This window comes from Pseudorasbora parva, chromosome 11 (assembly GCF_024679245.1).
Source record: "Pseudorasbora parva isolate DD20220531a chromosome 11, ASM2467924v1, whole genome shotgun sequence".
NCBI lineage: Eukaryota > Metazoa > Chordata > Actinopteri > Cypriniformes > Gobionidae > Pseudorasbora > Pseudorasbora parva.
This window is the reverse complement of record NC_090182.1, coordinates 21095346-21120869: the sequence shown is the minus strand read 5'-3', so window position 1 is coordinate 21120869 and position 25524 is coordinate 21095346. Positions and strand designations below refer to the sequence as shown.

Genomic DNA, 25524 nt, shown 5'->3' with positions numbered 1-25524 from the left:
TGCTGCGATGATGCTATAGGATGTTGTGGATGCACAGAGCTGTTTTCTGGGTGGTTGTTAGGTCACTGCTATGTGTCAGTGTTTTGTTTTATCATTCATGATAAATGCATGATATAATAGTACTGTTTTTGGGAACTTTGGCCGATATTACAGATGGTTTGGATATTCAATTATGCACACTCATTTGTCCTATTTTTAGATTTAGAAATGCTCTTTATATGATATGACATTGTATTCTATTCAATTATATTATAGTTAAATATATAACATTAATTGAATTTCTATTAAACTTCTCACAGCAAACCTATTACATTTACCTTTGCCATCATCTCATGCTCACTTAAAGGTAATCCTTAAAAAAAACTGTTAAGTATAATATTTGGCAAATCTCAAAATCTATTATAATATTTTGATGCTTGAATTCACTTGTGGTATTTATAACGATTGATTTGTCATGTTTTCAGTTATCTTAGTATATAATTAAATTTTTTGGCCATTTATTTTTATTTATTTTTTGTTTCATAGATACAATGTAAAACAAACAAAACAAACCTGCCATGAATAAACCGTGAATAAAAAAATAAATAACATTGTTGCATCCGAAACGAGTAATATGGATTTGCACAAACCCTTAAAAATAGGTGTGAGAAGTACATGCTATGCAAAATAAAATAAAAATAAAAAAAGTGTTATAGATACCTTTTACATTTCCAACCCAAAGATATTCTGAATATATAAAGATTGTCATAGTTGCACAGTCTTCATGTGGTTCCTCTCATAGTGAGACGGAGAGCAGCAGCTCTGCCTGTGGTGTAGTGAATTTGAGGTAACTGTCTGCAGCAGGTCTGGAAAGAGCCAGGGGCAAATACAGTTACTAGAGACAGTAATGAGGGAAGTATAACATCTCGCGCGCACACACCCCATTACTTCTATCAGGCAGATATAAGCACACCAGTCATATCTGGTCCCTTGGATTCCCTCATCTGAACTATAGAGGCAGATGAACTGAGTGATCTTTAGTTGGATTCAGATCAAGACAAATTCAAGTATGAGGACCTGCCTGAGAAGAAAGCTGAATCACTTCAACCTGAGTGTCTCAGATGTGTTTAGAAGAAAAAAAAAGTCGTTCTTATCCTTCGATGGAGAGAGAGGGAGTAAAAATGGACTGAGTGCGTATCAATTTTAAAGAGTAGTTAGATCTCACTTCTTTTTTTTTTTTACAAAGGCACGCAAGCACTCTGCAGAGTACCGCTTCTTATTGAATGTCATATTCACACAAATGATGGTACCAGAATACACAAGGTCAGTACAGATTCACAGCTGCCAGTCAACATCAAGGCCACTTTTATTGCAACAACAACCCATCATGTTTTTCTAAGCCACCGCCCACGTTTAAGCAACTGCTTAAAACCTAATTCTAACACCTGCTGATCGCACCAGAGTAAATCACTGCGCTGTCTGTCATGTTTACACGTTCTGCAGACTCGACACGTACATTGTCTCCCCATCGCAGCCCCCTACTTGCCAATAGTAATGGCTCATTTATTTTCCTGTTGCTACATAAACCAGTGCCGCTGCCCGTGTCGGAGTTTCTTCACTGCGCTTCGACAGAGCAGAAATGGGACTCGTCACAAAGATGGCCTGTTTATTCCTCCAAGACTGCCTATTAGTGCAGCTTGCCTGCTGGGGAAGCCACATCCTGGGACGACGACATTAAAGCACATTCGTACCAGGGAAGAAACCGCTAATACTCGCTCCATACTACCCTACATACTTGTCTGTCTGCATTAATTCATCCCTCCGTCTACACGGGTGACTTTGACAGCCCACCCTGCGCTCCGTCGCCCTCTTCTTTTTCCTCTGCTTCGTTTGGCAGGTTGTTGTTTTCAGAACATACAGATGGAAAACCGCTTCAAAAGAAAGAGAAACACAGGGATGACTTAGATAAGAGAGAGAACAACTGTGAAAAAAATAAAACTATATAAAAATAAAATAAACCTAAGTAAAATGACAAGAATAAGAATGATGTGCTATATAAAAAAAGTGTAACGCAGTAGCACTAGCACGCTTTCAATTCTTTTGCCCGAGGGGTGCAGTGCAGGTAACAGACTGACAATCTTCACTCTGTCTGTCTAACACATGAGAATAAAGAAAGTAGTCAAAAAAATAAAATAAAAAATAAAACCCGAGCTTGCCAGCTTGCACAGAAATAGATTTTTGTATGCATGGGCGTCATGATTAAATCCACTTAGGCCTGATTATATAGGTAAAAAGGGATGGTAAGACTTTGCATCTATCACTAAATTGATTGTTTTCAGTATTTGATCAGTTTCCTGTTCATAATGTAGTTTTATTTTATACACCTGTTTAATCACAAAGTAAAGGATGCAAGAAAAAGTAGCATATATAAATATATATATATATATATATATATATATATATATATATATATATATATATATATATATATATATATATATATATATATATATATATATATATATATATATATATATATATATATATATGCAATGTTTTACTGTCTGTATGCCTGTCATAAGTGAGGGAGCATGAGTAGAGGATGTATTAAAGCAGTGAATTAGAGCTTTTGGTTTACACGCAATTGTCCTGTACATACATGAGTGGATCAAATAGTCTTTATTTTCATTTACATGTTGTTATAATGTGAACTGCAATTAAAAGGTCACGGTGCTATAAGAAATGCTTTGGACATTTAGTGACAGTTGTGTTCACGTACAATAATAATATCACTTGTAATCGCTTTCAAATTGGACTTTTCTCTTTTCAGTTAACGGTGCATAATGTTTTATTGGATTCTGATTCACAGTCTCTGCCGTTTTAAATCTCTTAATCAGTTTTTAATAAGTATATAATCAAAAATGCCTTGCAGTGTCATAATTAATTTTAGCCTATGTGCAAATTATATCCACTGATCAATTTTTACTATCTTATGAGCACATTTCACAAATGCAGTTAATTCCGGTTAATTATTATGGGTTTGTTTTAGAAGGCTCGTTTATATAACATGGTCGTCACTATAAAAGAACTGTGAATGTATCTGAAGTGAACCATATTTAGTTCCCCATCATGACCGACAGCTGCATTCTGCTGCTACTGTGTGAACGCAGCCATTAGAAGCTCAACAATAGGTTTCTCTCCATATCAGCACAAAAACATAATACTTTAATAAGCACCTTTTTGCTGTTGTTTTTTATATTGTGTGTGGGAGCTTTTCCCATTACTCCATATCTACTGTGGAATTAGCATGAGGCAGCTCCTGCTGACTAGTCTAGCTGGTAGCTCTGTGTCAGTCAGTGCTGTGGGTGGGCAGTCTGCTGATTTAGGGAGGAAGTGAGTCTGCAGTTATGGAGTGTTAGTAATCATTCTCACCTGCTGGAGACTGGGATACAGCTGGCAGCACAGGGGTGCTGCCTCATCCACAAATCAGGTGTTGGTAACCACTTCCCCCTCCTACTATTTTCTGCCTGTCGTCAGACGATAAAGATGGTCTCACTTGAAACTTCTTCAGAACAATTCCTATGCTTTTGCTCTGTGTCTACTGTCTACTTTATACTGTCAGCATAAAGATGACAATTTGTATCTTTTGTAAGCCATTTGAAGTCAAAGGTTTCTTTCTTAGTAAGCTCATGAAATCAAGAGATGATCGAGTCTAATACAGATGTTGTAATTAATGTGTGACAGGCCTAACAGGGTGTAAAGCGCAGCGGTGCAGTGGCTGATCCCTTAATGTGTCTTGTTCCCACAGGGTGGACTGAGGAACAGCAAGCACGAGTGTACGCTGTCTTCACAAGAGTATGTGCATGAGCTGCGCTCGGGCATCTCTGAAGACAAACTGCTCAACTGCCTGGAGTCCCTGCGCGTGTCCTTGACCAGCAACCCAGTCAGGTCAGTCAGTCATTCCTCCCACACTCTGTCTACAGCACTGACGTTCCAGTCTCCTTCCTCAAGCAGATTCTGATGAGCAACCTGACACATCAACACTCATTTTAGCCACCTCCGACCACCCTCTCACCGCGAAATGAAAAGTTAAACCTAATTTTCCTGTCTGCATGTGGCAATCTTGGAGGATTTCTTTCAGGATGCTAATTGGAAATCTGTCAATGAGTCTTTTAACCTTCGTCTGTATGGATCCCCAATTCTGGTTAAATGAGCATAGCCGATAGCATAGCTGGCTAAATGAGTGTATCCACCAGTCACTTTGAGCCTGGCCCTGTCATATCCTCCTCTCTGTCTATTAAGCTCTAATAGATAGGAAATCCTTTTTAACACTTCAGACAGCCAGCAATTCTCTGAAACGTTAATAAGCACACCAACCACCACTACAAGACCAGACGGCCTAGCTTTCAAGTCCCTCCACCAAAGTGTGTATCCTGACGTTGCCCGCCTGTCCGCCTGTTTTTGTTTTTATGTTTTATCTGTTCTGATTATAACAAATGTAGCACTTTTTTTCTATTCCTGCCAAGCCTTTGTTGTAATTATTATATTTTCTTTTTTAAATGTTTATATTAGCTTTTCACATTCACTCGTAATAAGGCCCGTCTTAGTTCCCCCAGCCCACTCTCCCACAAAGTCTCACCTCCCCTCTTGTGGACGGGATTTTCAAATTTAATTTGGTCCCAATTGCACAGAGGAACACTATGTGACAGCAGACTCTCTCAATTATTTACCAGAGCACTGTCTGAGAGATGGCTCTTAATGTGAATCAATGAGTGCAGCATATAAAGTGGTCATCACACAATTGGCAGGCAGACGATCTCTTTAGGTCCACCGTTGCGCAGTCAGAGAAAGGACCCGAGCGGAACCGCCATTTGATCCGATGGCATTACCCACCGCGGCTCTTCTCAACAGATGGGTTTTGCACTGGAAAGCAATTAATAGACGCCCCTGCCCTTCTCCCCAGATGGCGGTACAGTGCAGTGAGTCAAAGGAACACAAACACCGGAATGACTTTGCTATTGTTTTCCTGTCACAGAACACATAATCTAGAATGTGAGTTGTAGAACACTGTGCCTCAAGGTAATCTCTTGTTATTGTCCTAATTAAATGAAGGGATGGCAGCTCGTTCTGTTGTCTTGATCAGATCATCACAGTGCAGCACCGGGGCCCGTGCATCCAATTATTTACTCTGCCGTTAGTCATTAATCATGGGAAACGGATACAGAGCGCTGTTCTTCGAGAAGCCCACACTTCGTCCCCCCATGAGGACAGGTTGTTTGTAAAGATCAGACTCGCCGGCTGAAGACTAGTGGCGTCAGCACATCCTATTGGTAAAAGGGCAGTTTGCGCTGAGGGGCCGCTGAGGCCAGGACCACCCTCCGGGCATTTGCAAACGGCTGAACTTGTGAGTTCCCAGACAGAAAGGGGCGCCGAGTGGTGTCTCACCCACCCACTGAAGGTCAGGTCTTGCTCAGAGAGAAGCACCTTGGGGTGATGTGCTGCATGGAGATGCTCACCGTGCTGATATCATTCTCCTTTTTCTTCAGTCTGTCCCTTTTTTCCTTTTAGGAACTGTGGGAATACTCAAGCTTCTCACCGGCTTGCTTGCGTTACAATTAAAATGAGTTGAGCTTATTATTACGGATCACGAAACACAATATCCACCCGTGCGCTGAATACAGTATGCTAATGTAACCTTTACAGTTTTCTGGGTTTATGTAGACAGGACAGGAACATAATGCAATGCTGTTTGTATGGGCAGTGGGCAGTTTCGTGTGCATCTAAAGAAGGTTTTAGGTGGCACGTTACATACTTAAAAAGCATTTTATTTGAATCTAGAAATTAAAGAATGGATAGATTTGCTTCATGCCACATAGATGAGAGAAAGAAAACGTGTCTATTTGAAGTTTAATTCCTGTGGGACCCAACTAATATCTTTCCCAAAACCACTGGTCATTTTTTTTTTTTTCCCGAACTGAACTGCATAGAAGTTTGAAATGTTTGGACATAAAGCCAAAGTGCATGTTGAATGAGAAATTAATATGTGATGAAAATGACCCCGAGTTTCCTTCATTTTGCCATAGTGCAATTACTCATGAGTCCATTTGTTATCTGCAAGAAATATGCTAGAGTGTGAATTCCTTTTTAAGTCATGATTCCTGCAGCATGTTCTGTTCTATAATAATCAAACTCAGGAGCACAGAAACTGAGCTGGTGACTGTTTACTCATGGATGTAAAAGGTTAGAGTTATCACACGTTTATTTAAAAGAGTGTTATGTGTAATGGCATACTAATAATTCCAGTCTGTTACTTTGCAAGTGTGTACAAAGCCTGTTATAATCTCTCAAAATTCAATGATATCATTGGATATTAAGATCATTTGACAACATTTGTAGCATACAATTGATTATGACAAACATAACTGGTAACACTTTATTTTGATAGTCCACTTTAGACATTCTACTAACTGTAAGTAACTTTGCAACTACTAACTGTCATTAGAGTATTAGTAGACTGTTTGATTAATATTTACTAAAACTTTATTTTGTCGGTCCCCCAACAGACATTCTACTGACTATAAGCAAATTGGCAACTACAATTCAACTGATTCTACTAACCCGAACCCGAACCCTAACACCTAACCATATCCTACCAGTCTACTGAAAGTCTACTAATACTCTAATGAGAGTTAGCTGACATGTAGTTGTACTAACAATTACTTATAGTTAGTAGAATGTCTAAAGTGGACTATCAAAATAAAGTGTAACCAAATTACTTTCACTTGTCTCCTTCTTAAAACAAAGAAAAGAACAATCTGGGTTTCAGTGAGGAAATGAAAGTGAATGGGACCAATTCATGAACACTGCAATATTTCTTTGCCATGAGACAATATGCATTTTAGTGTAACTAACATTGACTAATGTGAGAAAAAAAAGAAAAAAAAAGAAAGAAAAAAAAACAGGTTACCCTGACCACGTAGTGCCATACTTAAATAAATGTGAGTGCCTTTTATAAATTATTTTAAGTTTTACATTTCTGCCTTTAAATAATCTAAAAAGGAAAAGACAAAATGGTTTAATCAGTATTATTACAGATGTATCAAATCCTGTCAACTGAGCCTAACTTGTACTGAACCTCGAATATTTGTTTAAAATAATGCTGCATTTTAGACATTTTAATCAAGAACATTGCTCATTAAGAAAATAAGTGAGTACCTTAAAAGTTGACCTACTGTAAAGCAGAGCGTTTACATGCACCCTCATAATGCGCTTATTTTGGGATTTTGGCTATATTGCCATTTAAACTTTACCTAATTTAAATGCAATACTTCAATCAAACTAATGTGATTAAGTGATTAAGCTCATTATAATCATAGTAACCATAGTCACATTAAACTAGGTGGCATACGACGATTTTAATCACTGTAAACAGGCATGTAAACTCCTTAAACACTTTATAACTGCTCTGACCAAAGTGCTCATGTGCTCAGACGTAAACGGACGCCGTTTGTTGTTCACATAAAATCCATGCATGACCTGCGTGACATTATTCTGAGGTTTTCTCTCCAAATCCCTAAACTTTCAACACAACTTGCTGAGCAGTCTCTGCTTCGTTTCTTCATCCAGACGGGGAGTCGAACATGAGGCATCAGGCAAACCCGTCATTACGATGCTCATCACTGCGCCGAACAATATCCAGTACATCCATTAAAATGTATTTTTTGATGTAAGATGAGTAGAATATAACAATGGATAACATGCATACTGTATGCCTATCTGAGTGTGATAGAACCATACATATTAGCGAATAATTATCGCATGTAAAATTTTTGCTTGTGTCATGCAAACATCTTACTGCGATTAAGACCTTACTCTGATTATTAGAAATAATCACATTGATTGGTGCACATGTAAATGTAGTCACTGTCTCTTAATCTACTCTGATTGGTTGACCTGTAATAATAATATAACATTTTAATTGTCTGGGCTGAGCACCTGTTTGGCTGCTCCGGTGCCTTCTGGGCTAGAGAAGCGTCCCGTTTCCCGTAGTCCCTCACAGGTGTGGATCTCACAGCCTCACACATCCATGCACAGCTGGCTGCTTTGGGGGCGGATACAGCGTCTTTCTTCAACATTTAACCCCCCTATCCCCCGCCCCGCCCTATTTTTTCTCTCTCTCAGGCCTCCACTGCTCATTTTACTAGGCTAAAATCACTTCTTCAAATGCTGTCTTTTTCTCACTATATATCCATCATTCTCTCACACTTGGAGTCTTGTTTCATTAACTCTAAATTCTCAGACTTGCCAAAATGCAGACTAACAGATAATCATTGGGTCTTATTTCCTCATTTATGGAGAGTTAATATGCACTGTAACTAATGGCAGCCATTTTCTCTTGCCTCTCTCATGCTTTCGATCTCTCTGTTTTTATTTCCTTCTGATGCAGCTGTACAAACAGCGCCACAGGCGTGCAATGTAATGCAGAAACAATATTACAATGCAGGAAGTAATCCAGAACTTTAACACCCACTCATGCATAAAACCCTCCAGCTTTGTCATCCATTTCAACAGCTCAGATGGCTCTTACGCTTTCGCACGTAGACGAGCAGTGAGAGGTCTCCAGTGGTGTACCGACTGCGCTGATTCTTCATCAATGCACAACCAATAGGAATTTGCGTTTCGTCTGCGACATGGCACCATTGCACACTTCTGAACGTCTGAAGGGCTTCACTTTTCACTTTCTGGTGCTAAGCTCTCCGTATTACACTCTGCTTTCACACTCCACTTTAAATCCTAGCTCTGACTTCCGTATTGAATCTGCAGGCTCAAAGATATGCGGTGGAGAAAACCAAACAAACCTGAACTTGGCTCCAACTTTTCATTATGTCCAAATCTTCATGGTGGATGCATTTTTCCCAGAGGGTTTCTTTTAGTAGTAGCACTTTATTTATTTATTTATTTATTTTGCTGTGTGGGGTTTGAATGTGAGCTAGCCGTTTGTTGTAGTTAGCAGTGTGGGACATGAGCCTGAGGAAGCAGAGATGTGTATTGGAATGAAGATGTGCTGACACTACCAGCCGCCCCATAGAGCTTGAGAATCCATCATTCTGCCTATGCGGCCATCCTTCGCTGAGCGCCCGTGGACACGTGCGGGAGGTAATGGGCTTATTAGTGCCTTTGAAGATTTTATACTCCTTAACAGATATCCGTTCAGCCTCAGATCCTGAAGGCTAGACTATGAAACAATCACACTCCAAGTGTCGGGATGCATATTCTTTTTAAGCACAAGTCTACTTACAAGTGCACATCCACTTGTATTTCTAGTTTGTATCTATTGCTCATCTGTCACACATCTGTCCTTATTATGCTCTCCCATAATGCACTGCGGCAACATATACAATGCCTGCCTAAAGTTTGAAAATGCCCTAGGCAAAGTGGGGTTTTGGACAATATCAGCATGAATCTGTTTTGTGATGACTTTGCATTGATACGAGACAACACAAACATATTTTATTAAATAATGGTTAAGTAAATCCAAACTTTTCTAATATGTCTGTTGTGCCTATTTTAGTATTATTTATATACTTTTGTAGTTTTTTTTCACCTTGGTTGCAGTTTTACTTTTACTGTATGCTTTTAGCATTTATTTATTTTTGTTAGTTTTTTAAAATAAATCTATTTAGCTTTAATTCATATTACTTTCAGTTTTAGTATTTATTTCAGTTATTTGGCAAGGGAGCATTTCTAAGGGACCATTATTAATGGTGTTCATCGTAAGTTACTTGAAGTTATACCAATAAATAAGGATTTTTATTGTCCAAAACTTTTGGAGCACACTGCAAGCAAATGTTTTTTTTTTTTCTTCCTATTTTGTGTTTTTTTTTCTTTATTTTTATTGGTCCATATAGACAGGAAAGTTGGGTGAGAAACCACTGCACCACAGCTTTGACCTGGCTGTTCCACATTTGAGGTTGATGGTTAGAGTGCAAGCAGTAGTTAGCGAGTCTTAGTAGGTTTTGGAACTGAGATCAATAAAATATCTAAGTATTAGTACTTTAAAACAAAGCAAAATACAATTACATCCATATTGAATGCTCTGGGATTATATATATGTATATACATTAGCATCTCTGTGACATTATTCAATCGTGATAATTTGGCCTCTATATCTATATATATATATATAGATAGATAGATGAATGGATGGATGGATGGATGAATGGATGAATGGATGGATGGATGGATGGATGGATGGATGGATGGATGGATGGATGGATGGATGGGCGGGTGGGCGGACGGACGGACGGACGGACGGACGGATGGATATATAGATAGATAGATAGATAGATAGATAGATAGATAGATAGATAGATAGATAGATAGATAGATAGATAGATAGATAGATAGATAGATAGATAGATAGATAGATATAGATATAGAGGCCAGATTGTCACGATTGAATAATGCCAGGAGACACAGAGATGCTAATGCAAGTTGTCAGATATGGTTTATAATGCAAGTCTGCCGTTTAAACTTTTATTTATTTTGCGCACTTGGCTAGACACCCTTGTCAATCATACATAATTGATTTTATAAATGTATTTTGACATTTCTCAATATGTTTTTCTCCAGCTAAATCCTGCTGACAGGTATGAAGGAAAAACAGTACACTCATGCAGTGCTAAAATTGATATTGTGAAGTGTAAGTTTATTATTTTATAAAATACATTTTAAATTATTGGACATTTCTCTCTCAAAAGACCGCTTTGATTAATAGTGTATAAGGATCTGGAAGAAGCTGTCTGGGTGATGCCTGTTGATCCTGTTTTACTTTGTGTGCCTGGGATGTGCAAGGTCAGGAGACTGGAAGCAGACTAGCTACAGTCTTTCTGAGTATTTTAAAAGTAAAACTTTGACCATATTTAGAGCTGTATGTTGTTATCCAGAGAAAGTTACTTCACCTGTTCCAAACTTCACCTTTTGGTCCATAAATTGTCTGCATCAGTGTGGCGACAGAGTGGGGCCAAGTTTTCCCATGCTGTGTGGCTAGTTTTCTCTCTCTCTCTCTCTCTCTCTCTCTCTCTCTCTCTCTCTCTCTCTCTCTCTCTCTCTCTCTCTCTCTCTCTCTCTCTCTCTCTCTCTCTCTCTCTCTCGCTCTCTCGCTCTCTCGCTCTCTCTCGCTCTCTCTCGCTCTCGACTCCAAATGTTATTAGAAACCTAGTCCTGGCCCTCAAGCTCTGGATCAGCTCCCCTGATCCAGTCAGCGCCAAGGAGAAATAAAGGACTGAAGTTGGACAAATGATCTATTCATACTTGCACAGATACAATATATTTCAGTGCTTTTTTACTTTTATTCAAATAAGTTCATAAGGGAAGTTATTTTTGGCTTTAATTTGTGCAAATGCATGCTTCTTACTAATTATGTTGTTTTCCACTATCATGAGACCCAAGCTTGTCCCAAACATGTTCTCATTCGGTTCCCTGTCACTGGGGCTAAACGGTATACATTGTATTTTCTTTGTGAAGATTATTGATAACACATTTAGCTGTCATAACCCTGCATGCCCTGTCAAGCCTTTTTGTATTTGTGTGAGCTGGTGTACCTGAGACTGTATTATAGAGGCTCTAATAGAAGCAGTGGTCACATCTGCCACTACAGAAGAGCTTTTTCCGAGGCAGTAAAGGAACCCACCAATCCCGATGTCCTTCGTGACTGGGTATATTTTAAGCGGGATGCCCATTTCATTTTATGCCACCATCTGTTAACCTCAAAGCTAGCTGTATCTGCGGAGCTCTGCAGCAAGGCATACATAATTCAGATATCTGATTTGAATTCCATATTGATTTAAGTGAGAAATGGTATTGCACAGGTATATGGGGAAAATTAGTATTCTGCTGTGCTAAATTCAATATCTTTGGGCTGTCTGTGATTTTCACCGCATCCTCTCTTGTTATTAATTGTTTTGTCAAGCCTTCTCACCTTTTATGGGAGGTTTTTGGTGGCATGTCTCACGCTGGAATTACATACTGTGGTAGACTGATCTGACTAATATGGATTTTTTCATCTTTTTTATTTTCAGTGCGAGTATTACAATTCTATGACAAGCATTACATGCAAGAGTGATATAGATAGATTACATGTCAGTGCTCCATATTAAAGTATTTATAGGTTTATTTTTCCTCTAGCGCGCTGCGTATCTGATGTTTTTGACTCGAGTTATTTGGGTCAGGAGATTGAGGAGCAGGTGACCTACATGTTTCTGAGTGACAGCCCACATCAGTCCTTTGGCAGCGTGAAAAGCCACAGTGAGCACTCGCATGCCGCCATTGACAACGGTGGGATCGCTATCCATTAGCATGTGAGGTGACTGTCATGACTGATTCCCTTGTCCCCGTCTCCACGCTCTATGACATACTTCACCACCAGATCAATAATACCAGATGTTTGAAAATATTTATGGCCTCTGGTGTATTGAGTTAAACTGTCCCACGTGGCTCAGATCGGGTCAGCGCCCTCATAGCTCAATCAAATCTTTTTAACGCACAGGAAAAGAAACCGATTTGAAATCGCACTAACTCAAGAATGATTAAAATGATCATTAAAATGATTGCACATTAACGTGAGAAATAGCTGATGCAAGACCTGGAGAGACAGACAAGGATTCTAATATCTGAAGAAAGCTATCTGTTTGCATTAGCTGCTGAGCTGTGACGTCAAAGGCAAAACAGAAAAAAAAAAAGATTTTTTTTGGTGCACGTTCTTCCCTCTGAAAACCCACTATGTACCCTTTTCACAGACTGTGATGATGCGTTTTAATGGTCATCAGCATCGTAAATCTGCATCAGTATACTTTTTTATTTTACATAATTATGCACATTTTGACACTATGCTTTGCATTATATTACCTTTGCATTAAAACTAGTTAACAGTGAGGGTGTTTCTAAAACAGCAAATGTGGGAGTGATGGTAAAATTGACATCTTTCTCTCTTCTGACTGCAGTTATCAAGCACTCTCAATTTTTTTCCTGCTTTTTTAAAGTTGTGAAAACAATGTGGTGGATTTTTTCTTTTGCTATTTGTGCAAATGGGAACACTAAAAGTATATTTTAATGTAGTCGCTTCTGTGAAACCCGGAAGACATTCTGAAACTTGTATTTGCTCAATGAAGTCAATCTGTCATCAGTTAAAACCCCAGCTATTAAATGCAAAAACCTGCTACCACTCACTCCTTACTCACATACGCACACTGCTACCTACTGCTATTTCTCTGTCATCATGACCCTATATTCACAGCCTACAATCCCAGAGAGAAGTGGAGCTGGCATTGATGTGGTTTGATGTGCAGTCAATGTGGCTGTATTGGGACTCCTGCTGGGATCTAAATGCCATTAGAGGGAACAGCGCCTCTATTAAACCGAGCAGGTTCTTGCCCTAGCGCCTTCCTTCTTAAGTGTGTGGCAGACACATCACTGAACGCTGACACCAGGGATATTGTTCTTCGAGCGTGCCACTGGGTTCAGTCCCCGTTTAATGCTCCAGAACCCAGTATCTGTCACACGTCTGCAACAGAATCTGTAAGAAGACAGGCTGTCCACTTCACAATTGTGATGAAATCAGCCAAGCATTTTTTCATTCCCTTTATACCTCTCCATCCCTCACTACCCTCACAGATAATTACGACTTTTCTCCTGCATATTTACCCAAAGAGAAGGACAGAGGGAGGGGGAGTGATAAGCAAACTTTTGCCTTGTCATCAAAATAACAGCCATGGGATAAACAGAAGAGCGGAAAATAATGTCTTCATTAGAGCAGAATGAAGAACAGACTGGAAATGTTTCAACAATATATAATTAATTTGAAATGCTTTGGGCACATTTTACAAGGTGGTAGTTTACTGAGATGCTTTTGTCCCCGTTTTTGATTAAAATGTTTTCTTGCTCTGTTTTTCCAGTCTAATCTTCCTTTGACGCTTATGTTGACCTTTTATCAACAACATGGTTTCCGCAAGTATATCATGGCCTTTAAGCCTGAATGCGCTGTATCCATGTTAGATTTCACAGTTAACAGAAGACAGGTTAAGATTGGGTTGAACGGATTAGTTGGAGTTATTCTGGAAGGAAGAATATGCCACATTATGATAAGTAGCTTGTTTTATTTTTAAATTAATTAATTAATTTTCCTGACATTACAATAACGTACTTAAACTGTGGAAGTCAATCTCTTCTCAGCCTTGCCTTGAGCCTCCCTGTGATTTCAGCTTCACTCAGAGTCATGGGCATTGTCATGAACAGCAGAAGGGCTTCAGTTGCAATATTTAGTCAGTGACTAACTGTTCTGGTGCTCAGTGGTGGGTTGAATTTGTTGCTAGGAGCAGAGGGCCTCGAGTGGAATAGAGCAGTGCTGAATAGGCCACGGGCAGCCGAATGAGACCATCCATGGCTTAGCCCTAATACAATTTGAAAGGCATTGCTCTCATAGAGTGTTCTCAATGACACAACACTCTAGAGCTTCTTCAAGTGCAATAACAATGTCAGACTCAACAAGCCAGGCTTTTGGTTGACATTAGAAGGTTCAGAAAATAAAGGCAAGGGGTCAGATGAATACCTTGCCGGTATTGTAAGGCAGTTAACCGACTTTCAGAGTGTCAAGTGGTGTTATACAATACACTCCTGCTGATGATCATTAATGATTTTTCACATGCATTTGCAATTTATTATGCGACGTTCACGATAGCAGTATAATGTCTCTGTGATTGCAAACGGAATGTCAAAGATAATTGCGACTGCTCTACAACTCGTATTGTCACAACTGTTGCCCTTTTTTTATTTGATTTGATTGTCCTGACAATATTTTGTCATTGCTGCTGTAAACATGAATATTTCATAGAGACAAGAGGAGAAACCGTGTTTACTACCGCATATGTATTTCTGTGTTATTCTCTGGAAGGTTAAAGCGTTGCCGGATTATTTGATTATATTTAGTCGCATGATTATTTAACGACTGTTATTATAAATATATGTATTCTTTAACTGGCCATGCATATTTCATTTAACCCAGAAAATGTATGTGCTTGTGTCAAGTAACTCTGCTGGCTATGCTGCTTCTTAACTCCAGGATTACCTCAATCAATATTTCATGAATAAGTCTAAATCAAATCGTTGGATCCGCGCCACAGAGTGTGGGTAGGTCACTGATGAGCTGATTTGACAGGAAATGATGCGATGTTTACTCAGGGGCTTCAATGAAAAGCTGGCAGATAATCTAAGATATAGACTCACAGACAGACAGACAGAAAGACAGGTAAAGATTTTTTATCCTGCTTAATGAGTAATCTCGCGTTAATCTCAAACGTGTTGAACTGATGCATGATGCCTCTATCTGCTGAGAGAAGATGCCATAAGAGGGATAAAAAGCCTCTGAGAGTGTCTTAAATTCAATCATGTCTGACTGACATGGTTATCTTTGAAAGAGCGATTTCCTCTCATTTTCACGCTTGTTAGTGGTGTGAGCAGAGCTTTATGTGATTTCTCAATTTGAATTTAAATGATTTTCACTCAAGTTTATAGAGCTGTTCAATTTGTAGTTCTAAAATCTGGAAGAGAATCAGCGTTTCCGAACCATGGGTTCTCTCGAGAATTTAAGTGGGTTTTTAGAATACATTTTTTTTAAAATTTGAGTTTCATTTGCTTAACATTGCTTGAAGAGTCTTTCATGATTTGTTGCATATAATGTGCATTGATTTAAGTTGTGTTGTGGATTTTTTTTTTTTTAAATGAATGTTAATAAGTTTTCATATGAAAACTTATAAACATTCATTTAAAAAAAAAATCCACAACACAAATCAATGCACATTATATTCGGTTGGAAATGTAAATATTTACACTTATTTATTTTTATTGATCGGTATCAATATAATATCCAGTATTGGATATTTAACTGTGCATACAATTAGAGTACATTAACTTACATTGTTTTATAGTTTATAGTACATTATTTAAAACTCAGCTATCTCACAATGCTTTTTTTGTTCATATTGCACAATTCTATGTTTTGATGCCTTAATGCATTTGTAGCAAAGGTTTGTTTTATTAGTATCATTTATTTTAATTTTATTTTTTACATGAAAATTATCCAAAACTGAAACAAAAACAAACAAAAAACACTGGAAATTTCTGAAAGGAACCCGTGGTGAATTAGCTCTTTCAGACTGTCCTACAAATTCCGTGTTGACTGCTGCACTTCAAACTTTGACCTCGAGCTGGTGGCTCATCTTAAATGTGGTTAGTTTTGTTGCTCTTGTTGAGTGACATGATCACAGCAATACAATGTCAATGCTGACTAAGGTTTCATTAGGTCTCGTTACACATCCTCAGATGTTAGTCTCATGTTTTTAACACTCATCTACTGCAGTGTAAAACCATAACCCACACTGTTGTTATAAGTGAATTAGATACGTTTAACCATGTCGTTCTTGCACACCTCATTTCCACTGGCCACCTCCTCAGATACACTGATTTTATACTCCAATGATAGATAAAGATGCTCACGAAGACTTCATATTTCGTGATTGGCCTCAAACTGTGTTTTTCTTTTAACAAACATTTGAAAGGTGATGAGACAAAATTGGAAACAATAAACAAGAAGCCCCCTGTAAACAGATGGTTATAAATGTTTCACATTACACTGTTATGTTTTATTAACAAATCAGACTATTATAATGTACTGTAAAACAAATGGTAATAAGTTTTAAATTGAGTTTGGTGGGTTGGTAATGAATTTTGAGTAATGGCATGATGAGCCCATATCTTTGTAATTTAGACTAATTTAATTGCAGATCTGTGAAAAAGTGCATTTTTGAGCCTTCTGAAACTGCTCTAGGCTACAGACATCACCCGTAATTGAGACTCTTGTGTGACCATATGGGCTCATACAAATGATTTTAATATGCATGTTGCATTGCACATTTGATCGTCAAAAAGAAAGTAGTAAGTCATTGACTTATGGTCCTTTAATTCAACAAATTGGCCCATGTATTTGGGTTTATTGACAATCTGGAGCTCAGAACAAGTGATGTTAATAGCATACTCTAAATGCGATCACATACTGCTTAGCTCTCTCTCTCTCTCTCTCTCTCTCTCTCTCTCTCTCTCTCTCTCTCTCTCTCTCTCTCTCTCTCTCTCTCTCTCTCTCTCTCTCTCTCTCTCTCTCTCTCTCTCTCTCTCTCTCTCTCTCTACACTCTCTCTACACTCTTATCCTCCCCCAGGTCATTTAATGTCTCCAGATACATTGTGTTTTATAGCCAATTATCTTACACAATCCATTATCTGTTTTACTGTTATCTCCATGCATTGCTTTATCTTCCTGTTGGATAGCATGGCCTGCACAAGTTGCCTGAAGGCACCACACACAATGAGTTCTCGCTTTAGCATTAGTCTTCACTTCATTTCCACTGTTCTTAGATGAAGTTGGTAGTCTGTGAGAATGTTAATCAGGTGAATACAGAGTTCAAAATTAAACAAGAAACAAAACGAAAAAGCTTGTTCATAAAAGTTTTGATACAAAGATATACACATGCACAGAAAACCGCTTTTAATTACTTTTGATTCAGTGAAAAAACAGGCTAAATTTCTCTTCTAAGATTTATATGTTGTTCCATCTGGTCACACTTGCAGTATGTGGACAGTGCTTCACATTAAGCAAGCAACAGAAATATGGGAAATAAAATAACAATATTTCTTTATGTTCTTGTCACAAGTGACATTTTACCTAGTGACAGAGACTGACTCATCTTACATATGTTGCTGGATGGTAATGGGGATGGGAAAATAAGCAGAAAACATGTCCACTGTCTGAGTTGTGTTGTAACCCAGCTCATCTTCACACCAAACTTTGCTAACCTTTAATGAACTTGTTCAGGTTTATGTATTCTAACAGAGTTCTTTGTCTGTCTCTTCCTGTTTTTAGCTGGGTGAATAACTTTGGCCATGAGGGTCTCGGACTGCTTTTGGATGTGCTGGAGAAGCTTCTCGACAAGAAACTGTAAGTTATGCTAGACTTTCTAACGTTGCCTTAAGAAATGTCCTTTTTTTCATTTCTTACGGATTGCTCATTCACACGCTCTTTCTCTTTACTCACTGATTTTCTTTTCCTCAGGCAAGAGAACATTGACAAGAAGAACCAGCACAAACTCATTCAGTGCCTCAAGGCCTTCATGAACAATAAGGTGTGTTTAGAATTTAAAAGCTCCACCATGAGTAGTTTATATCATTTTGTGTTTCACATGCGTCAAGTAAAAAAAAAAGAAAGACTTGTATCAATGAAAATAAAATCATGCTGGCTTCTTACTTGTCCTTGAGACAGAATGCATTTCTGATTGAAATGCTGCTGCTTTATTTAACAAGAGCAAACTCAAATTAAGCTCATTCAACAAGCTGCTTTCATGCTTAAATGTTATTAGTATTATTCAATTTATACCTCAGCCATGTTAAATATGAATGTTATTTTATTCCAAGCACTTTATTAGTATGTGTTTATTTATCCCCCACCCCAGTGAATAATGTGTTTTGCTCAAATTGTGGTCAAGTACAGTGCATTACACACTGCGGGGAAGACAAAAGATGCAGGAATCTGATTATTTGTCCCTGTTGTCCTGTCCTGATTTAAATGAATTAATCTTAAAACATATCTACACCTGCCTAATTGGCTCTCTTTCTGAGAAAAAAAGCATACATCTGTCAATACACAAGGGGTTTATTGTATTTTCTTAAAGCTTAAAGGCATTATCCATTGCAAAATGCTTCCATAAAAATTGTGTAATAAAATGAGATTTCTTTTTGTCTTCAGTATGGCCTCCAAAGGATCTTGGGGGATGAACGAAGCCTCCTCCTCCTCGCAAGAGCGATTGACCCCAAGCAGACTAATATGATGACCGAAATTGTCAAGATTCTGTCAGCTGTTTGTATCATCGGAGAGGAGAATATGTAAGATCATCAGCTTAATCCCATTTAAAGAGGTTTTCTTCTTCTCAAATGCCTTGAGAATATATTTTCAAACTAAATATGTAATAATAAAGACAATAATTTTATTATTATTATTATTATTATTATTATTATTTTTTTTTTTTTGCGCATTAATAGTACAAAAGTTCATGTTACTATATCATTCTCAAATTAGCCTGCTAGAAAGTCCTCTGGCTAAGCGTAATGGCCACTCGACGATGCATGCTGTATTAGTTTTGTTGTTAAATAATCAAGGAACTGTGTTTGGTGTAGCCGACCAATTTTATTTGCAGAACAGCACCTTCAGCTCTGAGATCTGTTTCAGTAAACACACGTACGCACACAGACAGGATCATGGACACATGCTAAGTGCAGGTTGGGTGAATTGGTGTGTGGTAGGTGAGTAGATTAGTGTTTTTATGGGTGTATAGGTGATCAGAGAGTGTGCAGATCTGCGTGACAGCTGTAAAAACGTTGATACCCCACTTAGTGCCGAAACTAGCTCCTTCCCCCTCAAACGCTGTGCAGTGACACTGGCTTATGTTTAGTGCTGTCACATCAAAGCCCTCTTTAGGAGTTGAGCAGGTGTAGCTTATTCTGAAGCCATGTTTGAATCAGCACGAAAGACTCTGTACAGCCCACTCACAACTACAACTTAATCACCTGGATCACAAAACACGGATCTTACACCTAGTTGTTCGACAAAACTTCTCTCTGCAGTTTTTCTCACTGCATAGCAAGGTAAACCAATTTGATTTTCATTTAAAAACTTAAATAAACTTTAAAAAAACATTACTAAACAAAAAGTGGCAGTCACCCAATGGATATTTCTCCCGCCTATCTCAATTAAAAGTGGTCCCATTGGAAAAATCTAGCTTTCAATCTGGCAACATTGCCCCTGGGTTGGGTAGCACTGTTTTAAGAGTACTCCTTTCATGATGAGTTTGTCAGAGTTCGAGCTGCTGTATAACATAAATTCTTAAAGACAAAATATTTACCAATCAGTGCCACTGTCAGGCAGAACTTCACGCATCATCAGATTTAACAGAGAAAAGCTAATCATTTAAAAAAAATATATATATTTTGAGTTCAGAACACTTTATTATAATGCTTATTATAATTATTATTTAAAAAAAAAGCCTTATGCACAATTTAAATTATCGCATATGAATAAGTTGGTCATTTTAAACTTTAATATTATTCGTAATGTGCTATAGTATTAGTTTTTTGTACTTCTCATGTACTGTGTACATATACACTCGTCTAAAGTATTATTAGGAACACCTTTTCAATTTCTCATTAATGCAATTATCTAATCAACCAATCACATGGCAGTTGCTTCAATGCATTTAGGGGTGTGGTCCTGGTCAAGACAATCTCCTGAACTCAAAACCCAAAAGAATGGGAAAGAAAGGTGATTTAAGCAATTTTGAGTGTGGCATGGTTGTTTGTGCCAGACGGGCCGGTCTGAGCATTTCACAATCTGCTCAGTTACTGGGATTTTCATGCATAACCATTTCTTGGGTTTACAAAGAATGGTGTGAAAAGGGAAAAACGTCCAGTATGCGGCAGTCATGTGGGCGAAAATGCTTTGTTGATGCTAGAGGTCAAAGGAGAATGGGTCGACTGATTCATGCTGAAGAAAAAGCAACTTTGACTGAAATAATCACTCGTTACAACCAAGGTATGCAGCAAAGCATTTGTGAAGCTACAACACGCACAAACTTGAGGCTGATGGGTTACAACAGCAGAAGACCCCATCGGGTACCATTCATCTCTACTGCAAATAGGAAAAAGAGGCTACAATTTGCACGAGCTCAACAAAATTGGACAGTTGTCCATGTCAATCCCTTTATGACCACCATGTACCCATTCTCTGATGGCTACGTCCAGCAGGATAATGCACCATGTCACAAATCTCAAATCATTTCAAATTGGTTTCTTGAACATGACAATGAGTTTATTGTACTAAAATGCCCCCACAGTTACCAGATCTCAACCCGATATAGCATCTTTGTGATGTGGTGGAACGGGAGCTTCGTGGCCTGGATGTGCATCCCACAAATCTCCATCAACTGCAAGATGCTATCATATCAATATGGGCCAACATTTCTAAAGAATGCTTTCAGCACCTTGTTGAATTAATGCCACGTAGAATTAAGTCAGTTCTGAAGGTGAAAGGGGGTCAAACACAGTATTAGTATGGTGTTCCTAATAATCATTTAGGTGAGTGTATATTAGGGGTGTAACGGTACACAAAACTGACGGTTCGGTACGTAATTTTTGAAGTCACAGTTTTATATGGGTTCGGTACAGAAGGGGAGAGAAAACTAAATATATTAAAATTATAAAATGGCTTTTTTGTTATTAAATAGTTATTTACTGATCAAAATAAATTAAATTATTATTATTTTTCTCTGCTAATGCTGTAAAGTCTAAGCTATATAGGGAGACCTTACTTGCACATTTCTATAATATACTAAGTCTTAACAACTGTATGGTTACTTAAATGGTTTTAAGAAACTGATTGCGGCAAATGGTGTGTTCATCAAACTAAAAGTATTTAAGTTACTTAAGACTGAGCACAGCCTAACCTTGGTACAAAATAAGGACAGAACAGGAGGATATTATTAAGTAATTTATTGAAATATACCATTCACAACAGAAATACAGCATGCTGTATAGTAAAAAAATATAACATTAAAACAATCTATTCTGACTTTTTCACCAAATAAAACCACATAAACATGTTTAAAAAATTCATAAAATTGAAACAACAAAAAATTTAAAATAACTATGAACTTTAGTGTACTCTAAGTGTATTGCACTGACCGAAGACTTAGCCGATATCACCACCTCATCATTAAAGACAATCAAATGTAACGTTCCCTCTTCCTTCGCAACACCAATGATGGTGACTGTTGCCTTCGGCACCTGGTTGAGTTCCTTTTTCTATATGCATTGGAAAAAAAAAAAAAACGGTTATATGCAATATAAAAATAACCCTTGTCAGGGCAGACACCATATTTAAATTCTCATAAATAAAACTAACATTGTGAAGGAACGGAACATTGTTTATTCAATTGGGCGTGTGCTTATTTAAAACCCTGTAGAAGTTACATTTTCACAGCATGTCTTCCAGAGTTGTTTGTCAGTTGTTTGTCCTTGAATTGAATGTTCATTTTCATAACTTTTTAAACCTAAAGTTATTTATTATACAAACAAAAGGAAGATTTTCTATCAAGTCATATCAAACTAAAATTGAGATATTTGTACTCTCATCATTTTGTCCATCCATTGGAAGCCTAGGCAATTAATATTTAGCTTGAAGAGGTACATAAAGACAGTCAATCCCTATGAATGAAGCAGTTTAATCTAATTCTTCTAACACTGTCTAGACCAGACACGACCGTTGTTGCTTGCGTCACAAAAGCTAAAGGCTTTCTACACTATATGAGACAAAGCGCACATCTGACATAGCATACTTTTTTGGGCTTCAAATTTTGGGCTGCCATTCACGCACCTAGTGATCTGTCACGTCACATAGAAGAGCATCAAAGCGGCTTTTTAAATTTCGTGATAAAATGAAAAGAATACTGAGTATGTTGGGAACTTAGATTAAAGTATGTTTTGCACATAAAACAAGCCTACTGTTAACTGTTAAAGTTTGGCACACATGCGGAAGCCCTGTAGCGAAACAGTTCAGTACGAATATTTGCACCGTATATATAAATAATAAATTAATATATATCAAAACTAATTTAATTGAGATTGGAACTGAATCGAATCACAATCTTCTTTTAATTGTATTTACTTTTTTTCCTGGTGAACAATCTTTAAGTTACAGTAAATTTTGAGCCCCTCCCAACCTAATCCTAATCTGATGAAAGCAGGACTAGTGACATGATGGCAAGCTACAGAGTTAGAACACAGTCTTGCATGTGTTTCTTTACTCAGTGGGCTATTTTTACACAAGCGCTAGTTTGTTCTGCAGTTATTATTTTGTCTATGATGCATTCCGTTAGTTCTTTCCCTTAGCCATGAACTGCAATTCAGTTCTTGAGTCAGCAAAGCAAACATGGGACCTTGTAAAGTCCTTAATTTTCTTTCCCACCAACACTTTGTACTTCTGTCCAAACACATCACTTCAGTTCTCTTATGTTGTTGCTTTTTACGCCATCACATACTAAAGACCAAAGGTTTCCTCTTATTACTATGGAAAACTATGGTCTTGCTTTGATTTTGCACACCCACAATGGGCTATAAACTTTACATAAAAATCTGCTATAGTTTTTCAGGTGACCTGCATGAATTTCCTAGACTGAGATTACAAGCTTAGGACAACTTGCGTTACCATTTTGAACTAATGTCATGGTCGTTGCTTGATAAAAAACATGTTTACCTAAACACATTGTTTTCTGTCAAATTGTTTTTCTTCAGTCTGGATAAGATCCTGGCAGCCATGACCATTGCAGCAGAGAGGAATAATAAGGAGAGGTTTGCTCCGATAGTGGAGGGGCTGGAGAACCACGAAGCCCAGCAGCTACAGGTCAGTGTGTTGCCCTTTTCAAGACACAGATTCGGAGAGCTGCACTGCCCCACCTGCCACTCATTGAACTCTTTATTTTAGACAACATTTACACAGATACATTTTTGTTTGCTCTGAAAAGAATGCCAATACAGCAGAATGTCAATTTAGCATCTAGTTAAATTAAACTGTGGATGGTTAGTGAATATGACTTAAGGATTTGTGTTGAAATGATGCATGCTAATATGCCACAAGTGTAGTGAAATATCTTTCAGAGTTTCAGAACTTCCGGAAAGATCATAACCATGTCACAAAATGCTAATTTTAATTTTACTTTATTTTTTTATTTTTTTTGGGGGGGGAGATGTATTTATATAGCTGGCCATGTTTTGAATGCATCTGAATTTATATGTATCTTGTTATTCTCTAGAAAGAGCACATGATATTCAAGTGGAACACACATCAACATTATGTTTTCAAAATTGTATATGCTCTCATGTTTCATTTCACTTATCTCAAATAATTAGTAGAATTCTGCTTGCCCAGGGCAGCAGATATAGATCTGCTGTTTAGTGTCAGTCAATGCGTGAGGCCTCTTCACTCCGAATGCTCTTTTTGATGCTGGAGCCAGGTAGAAATTGGCACATCTGTCACTCAAATCTCTTCTGCACCTCGGCTCAGCTTGACATGTAAACAAGTCCCCCTATCCCTCTCCTCACTGTGTTCTGTGGTCGTCTGTCAACCCTGCCACCTACACCACAAGATGGAAGCTAGCTGCTGGCTATTGCAGTGGAACGGGAGGTGTATAATAAACCCTAATCAGTCCCAACCAGGTCACACAAAGAACCTGGAGCTCTGGAAAACGGCAAAAAACAACAACAACAACAAAAAAACCTCTTCTTGAGGGGTGGTTACTTTATCATCTTCCTTTCGTACTTTTTCCTCTGCATTCTCCAATCTGGTCTCAGAGGAACCGAATCAAAAGGGCAAGAATGCAGCACCACACCTGTATTTATCATTCTCCGCTTCTTCGCAACCTGCAGTGATCTGTGACCAAGCACAACAAGCCACTCTCACACATTCATTAACCAAATCCCTCATCTTTGTGTTGCTGTTGAGAGAGCAAAGACAACAACAATATGATACAGCGGGAGTGTGAGGAGAAAGGAGGAGTGAATCTCTTTTGATTTTGTGCCTTGTTTTTCTCCCGCTTTTAATGAAAAGAACTGCTGCTAATTGTCAAGTAAATTAAAACACCTCACCAACTCTGGCGGTTAAAAGAAATTAAACACTTTTAAAACCTGCAGTGGGGTGCAGAGCCTGGCTTTTTAAACACGATTAAAATGTTTTTTGCCGTCACGCCATCTCAGTGACGCAAGCACGCAAACTTAAAATCGTCCCAGCAGTGCCGTTTTTTAATTACTCCGCTGGAATCCACCGCCAGCAGTGTGATACAGAAGCTCATCATTCCACACTCAACCCATAAAAGGAAAATAAGCCCCTCAACCTACACCAACATCATTCCAAACAGGCTGGCATGTTGATGCGCTAATGATAAGAATGTATTCGGCCTCCAGAGAACTCAACGAATGATCTAGATTCACTCAGTGAGACTCTTCAATGATTCAAATGATTTAAGAGCTTTGGTCAGTGGCATGCACAGACCTCCGCGGGGGCAATGTCAACTGCGTTCGGGGGGTGGGGGGTGTTGTTTTATTTCATTTTATTTGGGGCTCAAACACACCAGGGCACGGTTCAAATCGCCTAATGTGAGTACACCCTCACTTACAATTTTGTTCAATTTTTTCCCCTTTTTTTCACTTTGGTTTATTTCAAGCTTTCTCGATTCCTAATATCCAGGTGGGAATGGGAGGAAAAGGAGAGAAAAAGAAGAAGAAAAACTGATCAAACTTATGCATATCTTTCAGATGATATAATTTACCAAATTTTGTGTCAAACAGTGTCTTTCCGTTGGATCAAGTCAGGTTTCTGTTTTTGTGGCTCCTCCTTGGAGGCA

At 38.2% G+C, this 25524-nt stretch overlaps 1 protein-coding gene across 7 annotated transcripts in view; it reads left to right on the top strand.

Moving 5' to 3' along the window:
- diaph2 (diaphanous-related formin 2) overlaps positions 1-25524 on the top strand; it is a 475685-nt gene that overhangs the window by 121457 nt on the left and 328704 nt on the right. For all 7 annotated transcript variants that reach the window (XM_067457381.1, XM_067457382.1, XM_067457379.1 and 4 more), the window contains 5 exons: positions 3788-3927; positions 17946-18020; positions 18135-18204; positions 18825-18961; positions 23420-23528. In XM_067457381.1, the coding sequence (XP_067313482.1) occupies positions 3788-3927; positions 17946-18020; positions 18135-18204; positions 18825-18961; positions 23420-23528 (531 nt within the window). The remainder of the gene's footprint in view (positions 1-3787; positions 3928-17945; positions 18021-18134; positions 18205-18824; positions 18962-23419; positions 23529-25524) is intronic.